The sequence below is a fragment of the Podarcis melisellensis genome, assembly GCF_964234715.1.
Source record: "Podarcis melisellensis genome assembly, chromosome: 5".
In the NCBI taxonomy this organism is placed as follows: Eukaryota; Metazoa; Chordata; class Lepidosauria; order Squamata; family Lacertidae; genus Podarcis; species Podarcis melisellensis.
The window spans coordinates 69,965,522-69,988,361 of NC_138537.1; the positions used below are offsets into that span (position 1 = coordinate 69,965,522).

General features: G+C 42.7%; 2 protein-coding genes across 4 annotated transcripts in view; one reads left to right on the plus strand and one right to left on the minus strand.

The window, feature by feature from the left end:
• Positions 1–22,840, plus strand: part of CDH23 (cadherin related 23) — a 366,100-nt gene that overhangs the window by 255,828 nt on the left and 87,432 nt on the right. For both annotated transcript variants that reach the window (XM_081913082.1, XM_081913083.1), the window contains exons 27-32: positions 13,392–13,452; positions 14,643–14,791; positions 16,940–17,075; positions 17,614–18,002; positions 18,094–18,195; positions 22,609–22,758. In XM_081913082.1, coding sequence (XP_081769208.1) covers positions 13,392–13,452; positions 14,643–14,791; positions 16,940–17,075; positions 17,614–18,002; positions 18,094–18,195; positions 22,609–22,758 — 987 coding nt within the window. The remainder of the gene's footprint in view (positions 1–13,391; positions 13,453–14,642; positions 14,792–16,939; positions 17,076–17,613; positions 18,003–18,093; positions 18,196–22,608; positions 22,759–22,840) is intronic.
• On the minus strand, positions 1,550–8,007 carry LOC309370934 (uncharacterized protein C10orf105). Of its 2 annotated transcripts, XM_081913220.1 has the most exons (3): positions 7,902–8,007; positions 7,643–7,756; positions 1,550–3,316 (listed from the first exon to the last, which is right to left on the minus strand). In XM_081913220.1, the coding sequence occupies exons 1-3, from the start codon at positions 7,914–7,916 to the stop codon at positions 2,897–2,899; spliced, it is 549 nt and encodes a 182-aa protein (XP_081769346.1). In that variant the 5' UTR covers positions 7,917–8,007; the 3' UTR covers positions 1,550–2,896. The 2 variants fall into 2 exon arrangements, with proteins under 2 accessions (XP_081769346.1, XP_081769347.1); XM_081913221.1 differs by lacking the exon at positions 7,902–8,007 and having other exon boundaries at positions 1,550–3,321; positions 7,550–7,648.

Consider the following 22,840-nt stretch of genomic DNA (forward strand, 5'->3'; position numbering starts at 1 on the left):
TGTGCGGCTACTTCTCAATTCACAAGCTGCTTTGAATTTCAGAAGTGCACAAGCTCCTCTAGAGTCTCTACGAATGCATTCACAAATATGTTCGGGTGGCCTTTACTGCTTATTTATTGAAGTAATCCCCAGCCCCAGCAGATGCTAGTGTAATTATTATTATTATTATTATTATTATTATTATTATTATTAAACGTGAGTGTCTGTGGCAGAGTGTTGTATATCTACAGTCATTAAACCGAAAATGGGGAAAGTGCAGTCATATCATTTAACACACACCTGTTTTCGAAAGTAGGACAACTGAAAGCATACATTTCTGTATACACTCAAACATTACAGAATTGTATTGGAGGGCCTTTCAGATATAAGGCTCCAATCTGAGAAGAAGCTATATGAACTATATGAAGTAATCCACTACAAAGCCTCTCCCCCTTCCCACACACAAAAAAAGACCCCCTTGAAGTATACACTTTTTATTCCCATTTACTCCAGTAGATCCACTCGGTTGTAAAGTTTCAGCTTCCAATAAATGTCGTCACACTTTTATGATGTCTAGATGGTTAGTGCCCCATGCAGGATGTTTCACAATCTATTATGCAGGTGGAGCGTTTCTTTTCTTAGCCCTTCAAGTTACAAAACAATGGTTATAATTCAGATATGGCACTTGGGCCCACTGAAAGTTAGGTAACTTTTAAGTGCTTCATCGTCCATTTGTGAGACTGGTGTTAATGGATCTTGGGCAAATTGAACTGTGCCTGGATTGCACTATTTCAAAATAAATAACTTGCATGGTATGCCAAAGCTATTCTCCCTAGCTTTCTTTCGCCTGTTCCACGTGTTCCATCTATTTCAATAAGCGGTACAATTAATAGGCAATTAGCAAATCATTTCCCAGTATTATATAGATAGCCAAGATACCAGCAAAACAGACCTTTAAAAAAAACTAGCTTCCCACTTTTTAAACATTTATTTGTTTATTTAATGAAATGTGTATACTCCTTAACTGTTAAAATCTCTAAGTGATTTTCATTAAACATGTTGTGATCTTTCCGTTCTTTTTTCTTTTTTCATTTTCTACCTCAAAGAGCCTAAGAAAGATTACTGTAAGAAACTGCCACTTAAAAAAAAAAATTAAAATCCAAGATTTTCAAAAGTTTTCATATTATATTGCCATTTCCCCTTGACCCACCCACTCCCCAACTTCACCTGCTCATTTGCATGTGCGGGTTTAGTTGCTGAACTCTATGAAATAAGAGCAGATGGGGAAAGAGTTGCAGGGACTGCAGGGGGAAATGGCGGGCCACTGAAATGGCAAGCACCCCACCCTGCCTTTCTCCAAACCACCCCCTCCTGAAGCTGCCATTCTCCCTAAAAGAAGCAGTTAACAGAGTTTTCTTGCATACATGTCCATGCACCGTACTGTGAATGAAACTTCCTGTTTTGCTGCATGGTAAAATGGTGACGACCAAACGTTTGCTTGGTTGCCTCCTGGCTAGCACACCATCAACCATTCAGAAACTACCAGATTACACCTAGTCTACACCAGTCTTCCCTAGTCATATATAGAAAATGGGGTGGTGAGACCAATGTGTAGAGCCAAGAGGGGGCTAAATCCTCCTCCAACCAAGGCTCCATCCCTGCAGTCTTTCCCTTCAGGCACTTCCATCCAAATGTACACTAGTTTCCCGTTTGATTGGGCATGGTCTACACATCCTTTTTAGTGGAAGTAGCCTTATCCCAAGTCAAACCACTGGCCCATTTAGCTCAATATTATTTCCAGTGTCCGGTGGCAGCACTTAAATGGTGGTCTTCCCCAGCCCTTACTGGAGATACCAGGGACTGAACCTGGGACTCTTTGAGTGCCAAACTGTTTGTTCTGCCACTGAGCTGTGGCCCTTCCCATGAATGGTAATACTTTTGCGATGCCATTGTACCACCCAAGCACTGAAAGTACAATAATCTGCACCAAGATAACTATTATACTCCTTCTCCTGCCCAAAATTGTTGCATTTGTTAATGCTGTATGCAGTGTGGATGCACTAGCTTCTCCTATGGATGTTACTTGCGGCATTCATCTTGTTTATTTATTACTGTTCTGCTGTCACAGAACCTTTTGCCATTAGAATTTAGTCTTCTTCTTTTTTTCTTTGCTGTGCTCCCCCCTACTGTCCAATTTCTATAGATCTTTTTTTTAAAAAAAGTGATAAAGAGCATCTGCAGTTTTGTAAATCTTTAAAATCTTTAGCTCTTAGGTGGCTGTGCCTCATCTTGCAGTGTAACTCCCAGGTGTTTGGAAAAAGTGAAAATCCCAATAGAATATTGTGCTGCTCCTAAAAAAGCAACTTACCACAGTATCATCCTGTGACTAACTTACATGTGTGATAATGCAATGTGCTTGTTCATGAAGGCCCCCAGATACGATTGAGTAGCCCTCAGCTTCACCCAGCTAGTTTTGGCTAAAGCTCTGGAATCAAAGTGAACGTTGCCAATGAGTCATTGCCGGCACATCTCAAGAGAACCATATCCACTTTCATTCATCTGGCAAGTGAGCTGCGAGTCTTTCTCTTGTCTTTGGCAAACCTTTCTGCTGTCATAGAATTAAAGAGTTTGGGGGAGCAAATGACCGTTGACACAAATGGAACCAGGACGATTTGGAGTGCCTCATCACCTTTAAAAAAGTTTCTTCAACTTTACAATATAGCTTAAACATATATCGATCAGGCACTGCAAGTGTTTGCTTCTACCCCTTTCCCATAGTTAGGTATGTAATGACCACTGTGCTTCTCCAATTCTCCCATCCTTGTTGTTCTGTGATTCTCCGAAAGAGCTTAGACTATATCTGAGGTCAGTTAACAATGTGCGGGATGCAGCTGAATCACGGAAGGTAATGGATGAGTCACAATTCAGTTGACTCCATGATGTTCCAGTCCTGGATTACAGGTGCTTTTATCGAACAAGTTTCGTGGACTTGGGAAATGGGCCGGCTGCGCTTGACGCTGCGTATGGAATGCCTTAGGGAGCCCAGACGTTTCCATAGCCTGAGCTGCGGCTCACTGGCATTCTCGGGGTGGTACGGCATACATTCATGTGGCCCGTAGAAAGATTGATCTAGAGCTGCTGGCTTGCACAGAGTGATAAAGACGAGGCAGGTAGCCAGGAGGAGGAAGATGCAGATGAGACCGATGATGATAGGCAAGGAGTCGGGCTTCTCCCCAGTCGGCTCAGGGCTTAGAGGGACCAGCTCAGTGGTGGCATTAAGAAATGCAAGTACCCTGGCAGTTGGAGAGGTCTCGTTGGCAGCAGCCATTGTGCTCATCTTTCCTATAAGACACAGCAACAAGAGTGGAATCAGAGAACTGGAATCACTGACAAACTGTGAGAAGAATCAGCTGCCTTGTGTGTGTAAAACCGTCAAGGATAACAACAAAAACCCCAAACCCTAATTATAAATAAACGGACTCAGTGCAGTGGTCCCACGCTTCTTGCGAAGGAGATCCACTGGCAGAACTTTGCTTAGAATCCACCAGTCCTTCCTCTAGTAGAGATGGATCTGCATATTCCTCAAGTGTTTTTGCCTAGCTGGAAAGTGTCCTTGAGCTGTCACTATGCCTTCTGCTTGCCCAGATGGGGAGGGTTGTGGGTAACCCTCCAACTGTTGCGTGGTTGAAATGTAGCCTGATGTGCAAAGGGTGTAAGAGTTGTAATCCCTGTGCTTTTGCCTCTGGCCCCATCCACCACCAGAACGTGGCTGCTGGAAGGGAATTATGCAAGGGAATTCAGCCTTGTCCTGCAAAAGCTTCTTCACCCCTGGTATATATCATATAGCTGGGATGGCTAGCCCAGATCCAGCCCACCAAGCAGCAGGAAGTGGCCTGCCAGGCCCTGAAGCATTATTTCACAATATCAGCACTGTGGTTCCCAGCATTGAGATGGAGAGCATTCCATTTTTTTACTCTCCGCATACCTCTCTGTGCAGAGTAAAAGGTAGCATTTGCCCCCACCTCACTCCAGCCTCGCCTTCTATTTCATTGCACTTCTTCGACCATTAACAAACAATGAAATTTAATCATCATAATTTTCCCAAAGAGGTCCATCCCTACCTTGCAACCACCGGTACGTCTTCCTGCCTGACTGTTTCCAGACTCAGTTCAGCAAATGGGAGCTATGGCATAATTCTACTGAGTGCTCACAAAGCCAAAGCAGCAGGGGGAAATAAAGAATAAATAAGAGTTGGTCCTAGAACACTGCAGTGCCCCCTCACAGAAATATGGGCTTTGGAATGGCTATTTAATTGTCTGGTACTATCCCTGCTGTGGTCAAGATTACAGAGAGGGCTTTCCTAAATGTCAGGCCTGGTGTGATTAATTTTTTGCAGAGGGAGGAGGCACTGGGAGGACTGAGCAAATAGGTACATGGCATTGGACTTCACTGAGCACAGAAAACAATACAAAACAAACCCTGAGGCTAGCCTTTGAAAACAACTTGCTGAAGACGTTTCCTAAGATCTCACCATTAGCATGTGGCCCTGCTCCATTACGCCCAAATTAGCATTCCCTCTGACACTCACCCTGCCCACCAAACATTTGCTTGTTTTGGACAAAGAGTTCAAACATGCAGGGCATATTTATTTGGAGAAATGGGGGCAGGGGAGTGATAAGTAAAAACATGCAGATGACTTTGCTGCTTTGCAGTAATCAGGCTCTTGCTGGTGAGAGGGATCCAGGGAATCTCTCACTCTGTAGCTATATTCAAATAAAAACAAATAGTTGGGAGATCCAGTTACTGATCTTGTACATGTGGTTTGGCGTCTGATTGGCTCTGGAGAACTAAATGTCTATTCTGCACTTACGGGCACAGCATAGACTACTGATGGGACTTTATTCCCTGTGATCACACCTCCACAGGGTGGCTGTAACCAATAAGTGCTTGCTCACCTTATGGACCACCGCAGCCATTTGGAAAGTCCTGCATCGCAGGGGGTTGGACTAGAGGATCCTCAGGGTCCCTTCCAACTCTGCGTTTGTATGACCCTATGACCTGTTACCCTTTTCCAGAATTCTTTCTTTAAAAAACAACAACATCTGGGCTGATTTTAAAATGTCACTGAACTTGTATCCACAGTAAAACTGGAGTGAATTTTGACGTTTGTGGCAAAACACACACACACAAAAATAGAAACGGCATTATAAAAACAATCAGGGAGCTTAACCGTACTTTTTAATGAACCTACAAGCAGCGGAATAAGTGACCAAGTCCTTTGAGGATCGTTTCAAGTGTTGTCGTACACAATCAACTTCCTTTAGATCAGCCATGAAGATATAAAACAGATACAGTGGTAGCTCAGGTTAAGTACTTAATTCATTCCAGAGGTCTGTTCTTAACCTGAAACTGTTCTTAACCTGAAGCACCACTTTAGCTAATGGAGCCTCCTGCTGCCGCCGCACCACTGGAGCACGATTTCTGTTCTCATCCTGAAGCAAAGTTCTTAACCTGAGGTACTTTTTCTGGGTTAGCGGAGTCTGTAACCTGAATCGTATGTAACCTGAAGCGCATGTAACCCGAGGTACCACTGTGCTTCTAAACTTGCATACGTTGATATATGTTAATATATCCAAATGGGCGCTGTCTTTGAATTCTTTGTGAGATAAGCAGCGGCTTTTATTGTTCCTGACAGAACAGCAATTTGCACAGGTACCTGAGCATGTGCACATGGCAGATCCTTAACTTTTGGCTAGCTGATTTTATGCATAAGTTTTGGCTTTCAGCAAGCATTGACAAGCTCTGGGGGAAAACGAAAACTTGTCAATGAATGCTAAGCACCAAATCTTGTTTCTAGTATTTATTGGCATCCAGTACTTATTGGTGGATGTGGGGGGATTTGGTCCATGCTTCTTCCAAGCCCAGTCTCCCCACACCCCTGGATCCTTTAAGTGGAACTGTTTCTGCAGCTTTAAACAGGTGAATCTTCTGAGACCAGTTTCTTCCCATTTTACCAGTGACGTTTTCACAAGCCTGATATACAATTAACAATAACAATCTAAGAAATAATAGTCTTCTAGAGTTCCGCTGGATGATCCATGTTAGACAGTTCTTTTGTCTGCAAAACAGATACTTGTCTCATGGGGGGGGGGAGTACTTTTAAAATCTGAGGGTGAGAAGGGCTGCATACTTGTTCCTTGATTATTGGATAATATTTGCTTGTGATTAGCAATACTGATGGATATTGGCAGTGCAGTTTTGAAAGGCTGTATAGCTGGAAGCAGCAACCATATGCTAAAGTTGCTTTATACACTAACAACTTTAAAACCTTTTACAGTTGCAACTTTCGAAACATGTTCACAGGGCTTTCTCTCCCCAACCCTAGTGTCTGCAAACCCAATTTTACTAGTGTATAAAAGCACCACACACACACACACACACACACCTGTATTATTATTTTTTTAAAAAAAATATTCAATCAATAATTCTGTAATATTCTATAATGGAATCATCTTCTGGAATACGTACATTCAGCAGTGCCTTATTTAGTATGACAAAGAAATATGGCAAATTGCCAGTCTTGAGGTTCAATGTGCTCTATTCTCATTCAGTTCCCCTGTGATGCTGTATCAAGCTGTCATTCTGCTTGTTCATGGCACTTGCAGATCACTTCTTAAGACCATTTATCTTACTTAAATGTCACTTCAACACTGAGTCTCCTTCCTGCCCTGGAAAAGTTTTCCCCTCCTAGGCGATCTGTTTTCTGTATGCATTTATTCCCACCAGAGCTCTTGCTTGCTGTCTCTGGTGGCATTTATTTTCAGCAAGCTCACTTGCTGCATAAACTGAATTGGACCCAAGAATTTCAAGGTATTTGGCAACCGATGCACATAGAAGAGTCCCAACATATTTTGTGAGTTTGCCTATTGACAGAATGAATGCAAATAACAATCTTCTATACTCCACCAACCCCTCTCAGTGCTTTTTTTCTGCAAAATAATAATGATCAGATTTAAGACAAGCAATTGCCTTTCCCCTGAGAGGATGAAAAGAGAAGGGAAGCTCTCTGTCTCTCACTCTACACATATATATAAAATCCACCATACACTTTCAATACCTATGTCAATAGAAGTAAATAGAGATACAAAGGCTTCTTTTAGCTCGATGAGATGCATTTCAAATTCACACGTGACATCACAAAACATGCAACTCCAGCCATTTTCAGGCCACTTGCTTACAAGTTATATATATCAGAAGTGGTGGTAATGTACAGCAAACTTCTTTGAAGCACGTCAGGAGGTCTTGCACGGTCGGTGCTTTCCCTTGTTTCATGCAACATACATTTTAAGACACTTCACGTGTCTGTTCCTTCCCAAAGTAGTTTGTGAAGTGTCCCTCACTTGAGCAGCGCTCACTGATTTGTCCTGCTATTCATCCCAAACAAATTTCACATCTTTCCCCTGAGTGGAAGCCTCAGTCTCCCTCACACTTCTTCAAAAAGAATTCTCTGAGGTCAAAATAGCAAAGGTGGAACAGACAAACGGAGTGGCTTCTCTTTTAATGCACCAACCTTTTTCTTGGAAGATATTCCTGGAGGGAAACTGCATCACCCTAGCTGCAGGAAAACTTTGGGGCCCTGGCTATATTTCTAAGACAATTTTACCTTCTTCTCTTTTTTTGGTTCCTGCCCTCCTTCAGCTTTTAAGGGGGATTTCTTCTTCTGTTCTTCATCCCCTGGGCTCTTGTGTAGCCTCTGTTGTCTTCCAGCCCCTGACAACTTGGGGGAGGGGTGAAGGGAACATAGGGCAGGCAGAGGATAGGGGGATGGAGGGAACAGAAACAAAGGAACTTAGATGTGGCAGCAAACACTAGACAGCTAGTGCCTATGCAAAGGAGCAGGCCTTTGAGCATCAAACACTTACTTTCTTGATGGACATGGAAGCAACAACTTTTGAGATAGGAAGCTGTCATGAACTGTGATTCTTTACCTCCAGCAGCTGTTCCATCCCCTGCTGAAAGTTGGAATGGTACAGTCTGGCCACTGGCTTCTATTCATTGAATGCCAGCCTTCAAGTTACTCCTCTGTTGATCTGGGACCAACAATTGGGGGGAGGGTGGGGGAGAGACAGGAGGAGGGACTCTGGCATGCAGTTCTTGCTCCTCTTCAGCTCTTCAACTTTCTCCCCACTCCTTTTTATTACTTTGCCCGCATCTTTTGTCTTCAATGTCATACTTTAAAGATCTTATATTTAATGTAGTATCTCCTCTGTTTCTAGAGTTACCTCCTTTCTGTTTTCTTTTTAAATGGTCTGGTCCTGGCCCTGCAAAAAGGGAGGAAAGGGGGGGGGAGAGAGAGATGGGGGGCAGCAGGGAGAGAAATCTCTGGATAAGTGGGTGCAGGTCAGGCACATAGGGGGAAATGGAAACATTTGGAAACAGATGTTTGAGGACTAAGTAAGAGAAAGTTAGTGGGCAGACAGAAAGTAAACTTGGATATCCTTCCTGATATTTCAAAAGGTTAGTGGAAACAGACGCACAGGTTAGGGAAGTTGCAGAAGGTATCAGTGGCTCTGTACATGCTCCCAGTTTTTCACATCCTGATCTCAGGCTGCAGAGTAAGCAATCATGAGCTGCTGTGCCATGAATGGATGGTAAGGATTCCTGGTGTTGTCTATAGTGGCTAGGGTACTTTGGTAGCAAGAGAAGGCAGGCTACAGACAAGAGCTAGACTGGTACCACACTGGAGCATGGTGAATTGCAAGACTTTTGAGCATGTCTTGCATGTCATATGCATGTCTAGCGACAGGGTCACCATGTCAGCATAAGAAAGAGGTGTATACCACCATTCTTGTACCTGCCTGGGCTTTCAGAGTGCATTAGCACATGCATTGTAGCACACTGCCTCCAGACAATAACTATTATTATTATTATTATTATTAATAATAATAATACCCCACCCATCTGGCTGGGTTTCTCCAGTCACTTTGGACAGCTCACAGCATATATTAGAACATTCTAAAACATCAAACATTAAAAACTTCCCTAAACAGGACTGCTTTCAGATGTCTTCTAAAAGTCAGGTAGTTGTTTATTTCCTTGACATCTGATGCGAGGGCGTTCCACAGGGCAGGTGCCACTACCAAGAAAGCCCTCTGTCTGGCTCCCTGTAACCTTCTTGCAGTGAGGGACCAGCAGAAGGCCCTTGGCAGTGGACCTCCTGTGCCTCCTGAATGATGGGGGTGGAGATGCTCCTTCAGGTGTAATGGGTCATTTAGGGCTTTAAAGGTCAGCACCAATGAGGATCCTTTAGGATTGGTGTTATGTGGTCCCGGCGGCCACTCCCAGTCACCAGTCTAGCTGCCGCATTCTGGATTAGTTGTAGTTTCTGGGTCACCTTCAAAGGTAGCCCCATGTAGAGCACATTGCAGTAGTCCAGGCAGGAGATAACCTCTTTGCCATCGCTATCACCACTTGGTAGGCTTGACATTGAGCTCTAACCTGTGTTCGGTCCAATTCAGAATGAGTTTTCCTCTACCAGCACTCTAGCCGTCTCAGCGATTGTTTCATCGTCCTCAGCTTCGGGGAAAGCCACAGGGCCGTCCGGGCTCCATGCAGTTGGAGAGGGCGCTTTGGAGCCAGACAGTCAATAGCCATGGTTAACTCTGCATTCTAGCAGGCCACCAGGAAATTAACTAAAACGCTATCAACATGGGATAAAACATTCCCCACCACTCTTTGGAAACCATTTGGATCCATTAAGTGGTGAGGATGGACCATTCAAATTGGTCCCAGCTCCCTGCAGAGGGGAAGGGTCACAGAGTCCAGTTGCACCAGGAAGTGATCTGACCATGGCACTTCTTTCGTTTCATGTTTACTTAGTGTCAGATCATCCATGTCTGTAGAGGTGGACACCAGGTCTAAGGCATGTCCGTGGGTATGAGTTGGGCCAAACTTATTCAGGGACAGCCCCATGGAGGCTAGGGTTGCAAAGCCTGCTATACACATCAGAAATACTTATTTCAGTTCATCTTAAATCAAACAGTCAACAATAAACATGAAAACAGGGTTGTAATTGTTAACCACTACTTCATTGTTTATTATCCTGAAAGTTGACCATTTCATTATATATAGTATCTCTTGTGCATTTTGCTATTTAAAATTGGATGCATTTTTGTACTGAATCAGCCCTTACAATGCCACCATGGAGTTACCATAGGCCTATAACTGAGTTGTGGGAAATGTGGTTTGAATTGCTGCTATTTGGGACCACTTTGCACCTTTCAGCACATGACGGTGAGGAAAAATTGCCCCTCGTCAGCTTCAGCCTGTGGTAGACGAGGGAAATAAAACCTAATGGACCTTGATGAACTCAGTATTGAGAAGTTTTTGGCATACATCTAAAACAGACAAATACAAAGTCTTTAACAAGGTACCGCCATTATAGCCTTTGCAATCACTGGGATTTCTGCTGGCCATATCTGTGATCCTCATGTTCAGGATTGCTGGTGACTGCAGAGAGATATTCATTCAGGGCTGGTCAGTATTGTTTAAATTTGGGGGGCGGGCGGTCACTTACATTGATCCAGTTGTTAGGGCTTAGAATTTCAGATTTCCCTCATTTGATATGCTGGAATTTCAACATACACACACACATACACATACACATATACACAGACAGTCTCCCCACCAAAAATTCAAACTTTCTAAAGTAATGAAAAAATCCAGCAGAGGGCACAAATGTACTTCACCCTTTTAGAAGACACTCTTGGCATTCCTTTAAAAATTACTCTGCCGGGTTAATAAATTGTGTTCTTATTTTTCCCGAGCTTTTTAAGAAATATATGTGATATGCTTGTAACAGAGGCTGCCTACAGCAAGTGCATTATTCTTTGGGCTCATATACATGACTCCAGTGTCACCAATGATGCTTTGAAGGAAGAAGACCCTTGCGATAAGCAATAAGAACGCCAGAGGGTACCATTGAGTTGTGTTTCCTTTAGTATCAAGTGATATTCCATTATATACACACACCATGAAATTATTTGAACTATGCAATATCTCAAGTTCTGAGCCAGTTTCTGACAGTGATTGCTGACTGTAGTAACTTCCATCAAAGCAGCAGCTTCAGAGGGAATATTAAGACAGATAGTAACTTGCTTTAGAACTCAGTAATCCCTCAATTTTGTTGGATTATGTATTCCCACTGTTGTGATTTTCTTCTCCTTTGGACACCGCTGCGTTTTCTTACATTACATCCACCACCTATTAGCTTGCTTGAAGGACCTTTGGATTAAAACTTGGCTCCTTATATATGCCTGTGCAACTGAATCACTAAATGATCAGGGTAAAGAAAAGGCCTAACATTGCTGAGCTTGTGTGTGCTCTATGCCACTGATAGCGGCTTCAGACTTTGCTAGGAAGATACACAGTCTCATCTCTGTTCAGCTGGCAGCACTTGCTAATATTCAGAGTGGAATTTTCATGGGGGGAGATTTACATCTGTAGCCTGAATAAGTTCCCCTTTGAACATTTCATGAAGCATTGGCAGTTGATTACAGAAGTGACTGTATTTAGCTAACACTTCCTCAGCAGCATCCAAAACCGCCCTCAGATATTTGTCCATGAAGACTCTCAGTGGAACCTCCTTGTTTGTTACCTAGCAACACATCCCTTTCCCCTCACCTGCCATATTCAGGGCAGAGCTGCATATTATAATAAAATAAAATAAAATAAAATTGAACAACTGCCCCAAACGCCCCATGTTGAATTCTTGTTCTCCCCTTTGGTAACATAGACACAACTTACTCTGTTCCTGCTGTTGCCGTGTTGTGCATTTTCCCCCATTCCACACAATTAGCTCTAACGTGGAATGAGGAAATGCATATTATGGGGACATCAGGACGTGAGGTAAATTGTATTACATATTGTAGGGAGGAATAGAAGAACTCAGCACAGCAGTGCAAGTATTTGTGGCAGGCAGCCCTGTTTCACTCATGCATATTTCCCCCCTCACTTTGCAAGGAGTGCTGGAAGAAACTTAAGAGTGCTTCCAGCTAACCTGCTCATTGACCATTCATCCTGATTTGTTTGTAGGGAAATTAGATGGCATTAGCTGTTTAATAAGCATTCATTCTGATCTGTTTGCTGGGCAGGTTAGATGCTGCTGTCCCATATTTCCCAGTGTGTTTTCTTGTCACTTTCCTTATCTCAAAAAGTCCTCTATTTGGGGCGGGGGGATGGGTGTATTCCTCAAGGCCTCCCAACAAATTGTGCAAATGTGATTGAATCTCACCCAAAAATGTTCACTGTTTGGAACCACCCTTCATTTGAATCCTGTGTTTGCCACCGTTCTGGAGAAAGCTTTCTTCTTGCTTTAAATGGGTCTTCCAGACCAGCAGAATACCCACGGACCCCACCCATTAGCCCATAGACTATAGACTATAGTTTAAGAAACACCACTCATGGTTTTGTAAACTGCGTTGAAGCTTTTCACAATCAAGTGTATGTGCATTTTATTAAATAAGATTAAAATAAACCCAGCAAGCTTCAAGGTTGAGCTGGGATTTTACCTTGTTCAGATGTTCTGTATTTCTCAACTAAGTTCAAGGTGCTGAATACTCAGATATAAAACCACTGCAAGTGGTTGCCGTGCTACTCCAAGCACTTTTGACTGAGGCTGATTATCTGGAGCCATCTCAGGTCTGGTCTCAGGCATTTAAGCCACCCTGGTGAATGACTTTTGAAGACTTTTTTGAAGCTTCAGTTAATCTAACAGAGAGCTTGATCATTAAATGGCACCAACCAACACTAGCATATTTCACTACTTGTCAAACAACTGCAGTGGGTGATATTGTATTTCCAAGGAGAATTCACAGTTCTGGTGCTTACCTTTAGAAGCTTGATTTCAGTATTCTTCTGAAATTGGGTGGGCTGTGACTGGACAGGGAGTAGAAACACTCTTATATATTTTCTAAAAATAAGTATGTTGAATAGTTGGACTTTGACACAATGGCCTGGTTTCTCAAATAATGGTAACCTGTGATATGTTTAGCCTAACCATGATTTGTCTGAGCATATGAAACTAGTCCAGTAGATGAACCAAGGTTTGTTTCCTGCCAACAAACTGCAGTGTGAAGCCATGGTTAATCGTCGGCTTACCAATCATGGCCTGGTATTGTGTCTCAGCCATGTTTGTTTGCTCACCCCAGACACTTGCCAAGCAGAAAGCCACAAGGTGAGAGGAGCTGGAAAACAAACCAAGCTTTGAAGAAGTAAGCCATGGCTTATGTTCTTGTTTATGAGATGACACGTGATTTGTTAAGCAAACTGTGGTAAAGCAAACCATGATTTAGCTTTGTGTATTAATGTAGCCCCTTATTGCTTGTTTCATTTGTTTGCTTGCTTGTTCAAAGGTGAAAGCCACAGATGCAGATGAAGGTGTGAATGGCCGGGTGTGGTACAGGATTATCAAAGGTAAGCAAAGAAAATGGATAGTGTTTTTTTAATGATAAAAAATGTACAGTATACTTATAAAGTAACTAGAACAACCTTATTGATCGTTTTCATCCTTACTGTAACATCAGCAACCTTATGCGTCCTGCTCCACATTTTCTGGGCTTTAAACTTAATTATTGGGAAACGTGCATCCTAGGGAATTATACTTCTAATATATCTGACTTCCTGGTACCATTAAAACTTGACAATTCATTCTTCATAACCCTCAAGATTAAGTATATTGCAGGAAATGGCTTATGTTGCATCAGCTTGTCTTAACATCTAATACTCCACAGTCATGATCCTAAACATACCTATTTGAAAGTAAGTTCAGTTGATAATGGGACTTGCTTCCAAGTAAATCTGTAAGGATGTGATCGTGATACATGAAGTATGACTTCAAAAGAGAAATTTAATGCCCTGGAGCTAGAACTTCGGCCCTAGCCAATAGAAAGCCTGGCTGGAAGCTGAGGGGGAAAGAACTTTGAGATGGATTTGGGGTGTGAGGGGGAGAGGGATAGAAAAAGGGAGTTGAGGGAAAACAAAAAGTAAGCAGCTGGTAAAGATAAAGGACTGGCTACAATATGAACAAGCAAGGTTAGAAGTGGCATGTGTGACCTAAGGGACAAACTTGCATGGTACATTAACATGTATGCAACAAAGCCTTGCGGGAACATCAAAAGAAAAAGAAAAGCAACTTTGGGAAGAGGCCTGCTGAAAGGGTAGGAGGATGTGCATACAGTGGTACCTCAGGTTAAGTACTTAATTTGTTCCAGAGGTCCATACTTAACCTGAAACTGTTCTTAACCTGAAGCACCACTTTAGCTAATGGGGCCTCCTGCTGCTGCCGCGCCACCAGAGCATGATTTCTGTTCTCATCCTGAAGCAAAGTTCTTAACCTGAAGCACTATTTCTGGGTTAGCGGAGTCTGTAACCTGAAGCTTATGTAACCTGAAGCGTATGTAACCCGAGGTACCACTGTAATCATTTAATTTAATCTAAGAGTCTATATGTAGCATTGCTATACTGGCTTCTTTATAAATTCATAATCCTATTGGTGTTAATAGATCCACCTCTCTCCCTTTTCTGAAACAATCCTGTAATGGGGATTAAGTCTTCAAATTGAAGACATAGTGTCATCTTCTGTAGTCTTCATTTGTCATCCACAGGAAACAGTTACAACAACTTCCGGATCAATCCTAGCAGTGGACTGGTCATGCGAGGCTTACGGCCCTTGGACAGAGAACGCAATTCCTCCCATGTCCTTGAAGTGGAAGCCTACAATAGTGAACAAGGACCCATGAGGAGCTCTGTTAGGGTAATAATGCCTCTTCAAGATTCCACAAGGCGGCACAGGGAAATTACAATCTTCTGTTGGTTATAGTGGAGCTGGCTATAAGGGTTTTGCTAAATCAGGTTTACATTTTGGTGAAGATCAGTGGGATATTGCAAATTGTTTTAGAGTGCAATTTTTAAAAAAGGATCAAATGCCGAGCATATAAATACATAGGTTCCGCAGAAAATAATTTTTTGCAAACTGCTCTCCCAACGGGTAATAATATTTTGAGCACTTCTTCTTTGTTTAATATCTTTGCTCCTCTGAATGAATTAAGTAACAAAGTCAATGCATAAAGAATTTCTGAAAGCAGCACATACATAACGCAGTGATATCCCACAGTTTGAATCAGAAACCTTGAGGTCTGAGGCAGGGACTTAACTTTGTGAGTTATTGTGGACCTGTGTTTACTCAGGCCTATGAACCTCCCCAGATCTAGAAGAGAACAGTGCATTCAGATAACTCATGGGAGGGAAATTGCATCTCCTCCACCCACCACGGGCCAACTCTGACTGGTGGGCAGAGCTCACCCACCTATCCAAGAAACTGACATCTCAGTGATGCCAGGTGACCCCATTTTTGCATAGTGCTTTGGAGACATGGTTGTGGAGCTCATCCTCAACATTCACAACAGCTTACCTTCACTTGCAGAAGCCCTCATAAATTCCCTGTGCATCCTGTATATTCTGTTGTGGGTTCTGTAGTAGGAAAAACCTGTTAAAATGTGGGGAGTCCAGGTGAAATAGATTTTCTAATAGTTCTTGACCTTACCAAATGTCAGTGGAGCTTCATTAGAATCCATTTAATGAGAAATAGACTTCTTTTTGACAGCCATTTATGACTCTGCTACACTCGGAATGGAATTTTGTGAGTATGGACACTATCAGGGTTATACCTCTGTTCATAATCTCAAAGGCTTGCTGCAGACAAATGGAATGAGAGAAATCACAAGTGTGTTGGGCAACTTTATCCCAGCTCCCCCTGCCCTTATAATTATGCAGCATGGTTTTAGCAATTACCTTGCTGTAGCACGCACAGGATTACCCTGATCTATTTTTTAGGACTTTAAATTTTTCCTAATTAATTAGCTACTGCCATGTTAATATGCAAAAACATCAATTCACCTGCTGGAAATAGATGTTAGGGAGGGTCTTAGCGGCTGTCTTGAAAAATGGAATGGAATATAAAAGTTGGGAATTGGGAGGAACTGAGCAAAGAGGCTTGCTTAAATCAGGTCTGGTTTCTAACGATTATGGAAAAGTGAGTGTATAAAATATGGTTGAGGCAGAGTCAAAGTCAGTAAGAGAAATTGTTTAAGGTTTGGCAAACTTTTATATATCTATATAAATGATGCTTGTAATGTCCAGACTGTTCTGGCAAGCAAGGTATGGGATGTCTGATGCCTGCCAACTAACCCCGATGATAGATGCAGCTTTTGATCCTGAACCCCTAGCAAAAATTTATTAGAGAACAAAAATGAAAAAGTATTAATTTATGGCAGCATTATACCACTTCTCTGATAGGGGGCCGTCAATTGTGCTTTTTCTTACTTTTTCTATCATTTTAATTCTTTTCATTGTTTTCTTTTGGTTACAAATAATCAATATGTGCCTACTTGCTTATGAAAAAATAAGTAAGAATTTACAATTTTGAAAGAATGGAAAATTCTACACAGCTTGCCTCAGTTGTACTGCACCAAGATCAGATTCTTATGATATCGGCTGTCTTTCTTTTCCTCTGGGGCGACAGCACTTGCCGCAGCTAGAGACAAGATATTCAGTGGCATATTACAGCAATCTGTGGCAGAAAGGAATTTCCCCCTTATGGAGCCTTATGGGCTTTGCTTTGCTTTTATTCTTTGTTGATTACCTGGAGATATTTGCTTTGCTGATAGCTTCCTGCAGTGTACTTGCTCTCTGCTTGTTACACAGGTTGCTTCTGTTTGTAGTGAAGAGGCATGAGAGACTGGTCATATATTTCACCATGGAACTGATCTTTGGGTCCAGTAGAACTCTATAATTCTGTGCTGTGGTGTCCACATCAAGACTCCTCTTCCTTATCAAGTGTCTCTGCTTTTTCTCCAGAACAGATTCCAGGCAAATAAATTAACTGCACCTTAACTTTTCCCAGGTCATAGTGTACGTGGAAGATGTCAACGATGAAGTGCCAGTATTTACCCAAAGGCAATATAACCGGCTGGGACTGCGTGAGACTGCTGGGATAGGGACATCTGTTGCAGTTGTTCGGGCAACAGATCGAGACACAGGTACAGAAACTGCATGGAATAGTCATCCTTTTTTTTCCAAGACATTGTGACTTGCCATGATTTGTATTTGTGGTCTCTTACTTGTCAGTGTTGCCTTTATTCTTGGTGGAGGAGTACAATTGCTCCTTCTAATGCTGAACTTAGGTGCTGAATGCGACAAGTTTGTAGCCAAAATGGGACTGTGCATGTGCAATGGGGAGATTCAAATATATCCAGGGGAATCCTGAGATACGCTGAAGTACATATGAGCTTTCGTGTGCATGCACACGAAAGCTCATACCAAGAACTAACTTAGTTGGTCTTTAAGGTGCTACTGGAAGGAATTTTTTTGTTTTGACTATGGCAGACCAACACGGCTACCTATCTGTAACTGAAGTACATATGTTATTTTTTCCTTATAAGTTGCTGTGTAAGCTTTTAAGCGCCTGTCTGGATTTTTGAACTCTCATCCCAAAGCACTGTGCAATTGAATCATGGCTTAATTACATTGTGAATTGCATGTGTCTTGCACCTTTAACTGTGTTCTTTCTCCCCTTAGGAAACGGAGGCCTTGTGAATTACAAAATCATCTCAGGTTCCGAGGGGAAATTTGAAATTGACGAGAGCACTGGTCTCATTACCACCATTGATTATCTGGACTACGAGACGAAAACCAGCTATCTGATGAATGTTTCGGCCACAGACCAAGCACCTCCCCATAACCAAGGCTTCTGCAGCGTTTATGTCAGCCTCCTCAATGAACTGGATGAGGCCGTGCAGTTCTCGAATGTCACCTATGAAGCAGTGATCACAGAGAACATCCCCCTGGGATCTGAAGTCCTCCGAGTCCAGGCGCGCTCCATCGATAACCTGAACCAGATCACGTACAAGTTTGACCCCAATACAAATCCTCAGGCTCTGTCTTTGTTCAAAATAAATGGCATCACTGTGAGTAGTTTACAAGTGGACCTCCTTCACCTAAGATCATACTCTAGCATTGGGAATTCATTTATTCGTGTGTCTTTTTTTCCCTTGGCAGGGTGTGATCACAGTCAAAGGACAGGTAGATCGAGAGAAAGGAGATTTTTACACCCTAACTGTTGTTGCAGATGACGGTGGTCCGAAGCTTGACTCAACTGTGGTGAGCTATTTTTGCTGTAACCCTTTGGCTTTGTAGAGTAGGACAGTGTTGAGTTGGCTATTCTTTCCAAGGCTAGGTCCTACCCAGGAAAAGTTTATTGTTTCCCCAGGAAAGCTTATACAGTCGTACCTTGGGAGTCAAATTGAATCCGTTCCGGAAGTCCGTTTGACTTCCAAAATGTTCGGAAACCAAGGTGCAGCTTCCGATTGGCTGCAGGAAGCTCCTTCAGCCAACCAGAAGCTGCAGAAGCTGCGTCAGATGTTCGGGTTCCAAAGAGCATTCGCAAACTGGAATGCTCACTTCCAGCTTTGTGACGTTTGGGAGCCAAAACGTTTGACTCGCAAGGCATTTAACTTCCAAGGTACGATTGTGTGTGTGTGTGTATCAATCAAACATTTCTGAATTGTTTTGTATTGTCACTGAGCACAGCCTTGTTACCTTAGGTGTTAAAATTAACAGTTTTTAGATATGAATTTAGCACCTCTAGCGAAACGCAGGCATTTGCCGTGGCAAGCATTCCTTCCTGGCACCGATTCCCACCGTGTGTTTTTTATTTATTTATTTATTTATTTATTTATTTATTTATTGACCGAGTTTATATCCCACCCTTGGTCCCTAAGCAGCTCAGAGTCACAATGTAAAAACAAAAAAAACAAAGCAAAAGCATCCAACACTCTTAAAACAAATGCAGTTAAAAACATTATAAAAGCAGTTACGGTGACAGACATTCTTGCACCTGGTGATCTTGGGCTTGCAACATTTCATGTTAACATTCAATGCAACTTCCCTCCCTGGGGCAATTAAGAGCTTCCAGGGGCCAAATTCTCGGGGGGGGGGGGTTGTAGGTCGGAATATATCGATATTCCTGGACAGACAATTGGTGTTCAATTGGTTGAGAGACTTGGCAACAAAATAGTTGAGGATGCCACATATCTTAGATGATTGAGGGATATTGGCAAAGCAACAATAGCAGAGTTTGGACATGGTTCACCTGTGTTTTCCTTACATTGCATCTGTGCCTCGTTACATTGCGTCTGCAGCTGACCTTTCCCAAAGCATTGAATTCACACCACATTGTTTAAAAGGATTTAAATCTAATAACTGTTTTTCTTCTTCTTTTCCATCCTATTTTGTGCTTCTCTCCAACAGAAGGTAAGAGTCCTTCCCCTCCATTGTGTTTATCCTTCCTTTGTTTGTTGTTGCCTGTGACCCTTTGTTATGGCTTTCAAGCAAGTAGCTGTTGCTATACATTTCCATGTGGGGTGCAAATATAGGGTGCAAAACAGGCAAGCTGAGGAATGCTATTTATTGGATTCTGAAGTGCAGGCAAGCTTTAGAATTCCCTAGCATTTTTCAGACAGCTAGTTCTCAGCTATGCAGTTACCTTCACATTCCAGTCCCAGCATTCTAAATTCTTTTAAAGAAGACGGTTGTTCTATCTTGCCAGGCAGGCCTTGTTCAGTCCACTAAACAAATGACTTGGTGCCCCTAAGAATGTGCACCTAGTCAGAACATAAATGCCTCACAAACTCGTTTATGACTCTTCTAAGCAACCCTTTCCCCCTAGGATTGAGAATGAAAGGGGAGTGGAGGGAAGGGACATTTTTCTCTCAGATCTTTTCATGTCCATCCCAGCCTATTCTGGGTATAATGGAATTTAGAAACAGTAGCATGTCGGCTTTGTGCAGACATGAAGCTCTGCAGTCCTCCTCAGTCCCCCAAGTTTTACTTGAAGTAGGACTCAGCTCCCAAAGTCTTAAGTGAGACAACACAGCGATGGAATAGGTGAAGGAATAGTAGTAGTAGTAGTAGTAGTAGTAGTAGTAGTAGTAGTAGTAGTAGTAAAAATAATAATAATAATAAAGCACATCTCTGAACAAAGGTTTGGGAAAAGTTGTGATGTCGTGTTGGAAAAAATGGACCAAAGGAGAGTCAACAATGGAAGGAATCAAGGTGGCTTAGAGGAGACAGGTTTGGCTGTTCAGGTGGCCACTCTTTTCAGCAGCTGCTTGTTCTTAAAATGGAGAAGCATGCCTCTCCTTTTGATGGATATTATTTTTTTTTGCAACAAGAATAAAAAATCACCCTAAAACAGGCTTCCTCAACCTCGGCCCTCCAGATGTTTTTGGCCTACAACTCCCATGACCCCTAGCTAGCAGGACCAGTGGTCATTGATGATGGGAATTGTAGTCTCAAAACATCTGGAGGGCCGAGGTTGAGGAAGCCTGCCCTAAAAGAAGCAGAAAGGGGGCTTCAGCCTCCCTCTAGAAGCAGGCCATGCTGCCTGGCCCTGCAGCTGGAGCCTTTAACCAGGTAAATAAAGACTCATAAATAAAAGCATCTTCCTCTTTTTCTCCTCCTTTTGTGTATTGTGTGTGTGCATGCACAGTTATTTTTAGACATGACAGCATTTCCTTTAGCTAATGACAGAAAACACAGCTTGAATACTATCAGGGTGATTTTGGACTCATGACTGCAGCTGAGGCACATCCATAATAACCTGATCCCTTTACAAAAAAAAGAGCTACTGATGGCAGTTCTCACAGCAAAGTGATTCTGAGAATACTTTGATGCTGTGTGAGTTGACTAATGTAACTGTGGGCTGAAATTTCCATGTATTTCTTGGCTACATGTATTGCTAAATGGACTCATGTGTCAATACCAGTGAGGTGTTGTGAAGAGCCTCTATAATAAATGGGAGGCTTCCACTTCCCTCTGTCAATGTGGTTGTGAAGATTAGAGGAACTCGCTATATTAGAAGTGCCTGAATGCACATGTAGCCTACGACCCAGTCCATGTTTACAGTAAGTCCTGTTGAACAGAGAGGTATTTGCTTCTGAGTAAACTTGAATTAGTTCTTCCAGCCATACAGAAGTGTTAGAGCAGGCATCCCCAAACTTGGCCCTCCAGATGTTTTGGGATTACAATTCCCATCATCCCTGACCACTGGTCCTGTTAGCTAGGGACAATGGGATTTGTAATCCCAAAACATCTGGAGGGCCGAGTTTGGGGATTCTTGTGTTAGAGGTACCACCTAGTTCAGTGTTTCCCAAACTTGAGTCCCCATCTGTTTTGGGACTACAATTCTCATCATCCCTGACCACTGGTACTGTTAGTTAGGGATGATGGGAGTTGTAGTCCAATGAACAGCTGCAGACCCAAGTTTGGGAAAACTGACCTAGTTCTTCAGTTTACAGCTTTTATCTCTTAAGGTAGATATTATACCTTAGCCCAGGGGGTGAGATAACTCCACCCCATGGGACCATTTAAACCCAGCAAAGGGCCAATTTCGGCCTGTGGTGCAATTTTCCCCAAACCATGCCCATCTGTCATATCTTATATATCAGGTGAGGGACAAGTGGGGACATTGCTACCAAGAAACTTTCAGAAGCCTTCAAGTTCTCCTGATTGTTGCCTAGCAAACGAGGCTTGCTGTCAGTGTCATCAGCTGATTGGCAGTGACAGCAAGCCTGTGGCGATTTCACTGCACAACAGAGTTCCCCACCAGGAGTTTGGTAGTGAATCTGATTGCAGTGGGCTTGCTGTAAATGCCTTATAGCAAGCTGACTGGGATTGGCTGCGCTACTGAGTTCCCAAAGTCGGGAATGCAGCTGATGCTTGCCCCAAGCCACCTTGCTGGAAGTGCCAAACTACTGATTGGCACTTATAGGAAGCCAGCTGCGATTGGCTGTGCTTTGTAGTTCTCCACTGGGTACTGCATAGTGCAGCTGGTGCCTGCCAGGAGTCGTAAGTGCTGAGCAGCTGATCAAGGCTTACAGCAAGCCGTCTGGGATCTGCACTTATCCAAACCCCAAAGTGGGTTTGCTTGCTGCAAACATAAGCATTCCTTTGCAGCAGCAGCTTCAATTCAAGCTATAAATGCAAGGGTCCTTCTGTTTGCTCAGATTATGCAGAAAGTAGGGCTATACTGCATGGACAATGACTATTGCTCAGCCGTTTCATCAACCTCAGAATGGGCTGTTTTGCTTCACCAATATTTTGGGAGTAGGGTGAATTTCTGGGGCTGGAAGAGTAGCCATCATTTTGCCTTTTTTCCAGAAAGCCTGTTCTAAGATGTTTTTAAAATGGCTGCCACCATTTAAAAAATGGATGATACAGAAAGGATGATACTTTTCTAGAATGGATGGATCATTCCTCTAGCAGTTTGTATTCTTTAAGTGTTAAGTATGCTTCCAAGGGATAGGCAACGCTTCAAGAATCAGTTAAACAATTTGGAGAAATAAAATTGCATGGAACAATTTCACAAAATCATTTCTCCTCAAATTATAAGGTGAATCTAATGAATTTTTGGCTAAATCACTGTTTCTCCCCAGCTCTAGTACTGGTGTCTGTGAGAGACAGACAGTCAGACAGACAGAGCTCTTATTCATATCTGCATTCTCCGTTGGACAGGTTACTATCACCATACTGGATGAGAATGACAACAGCCCACAGTTTGACATTACTTCCGACTCATCTGTGAGCGTAGCAGAGGACAGTTCTGTTGGACGTCGAATTGCTCTGGTTTTAGCCAGGGACCCTGATGCAGGAAGCAACGGGCAGGTAGCAATGACTGTGTGGCTTCAAAATGTACAGTTACTGTGGAGTCAGCAAAAGGGTGTTGAGATGTGGTGGGTTGGTCACA

Excerpts from the sequence above, each read along its gene's own strand:
- LOC309370934 (XM_081913220.1), bottom strand. Across the intron at positions 3,317-7,642 it reads AACCAAAAAAAGAGAAGAAG|ATGAGCACAATGGCTGCTGC; the intron begins GTAAAATTGTCT and ends CTTATAGGAAAG.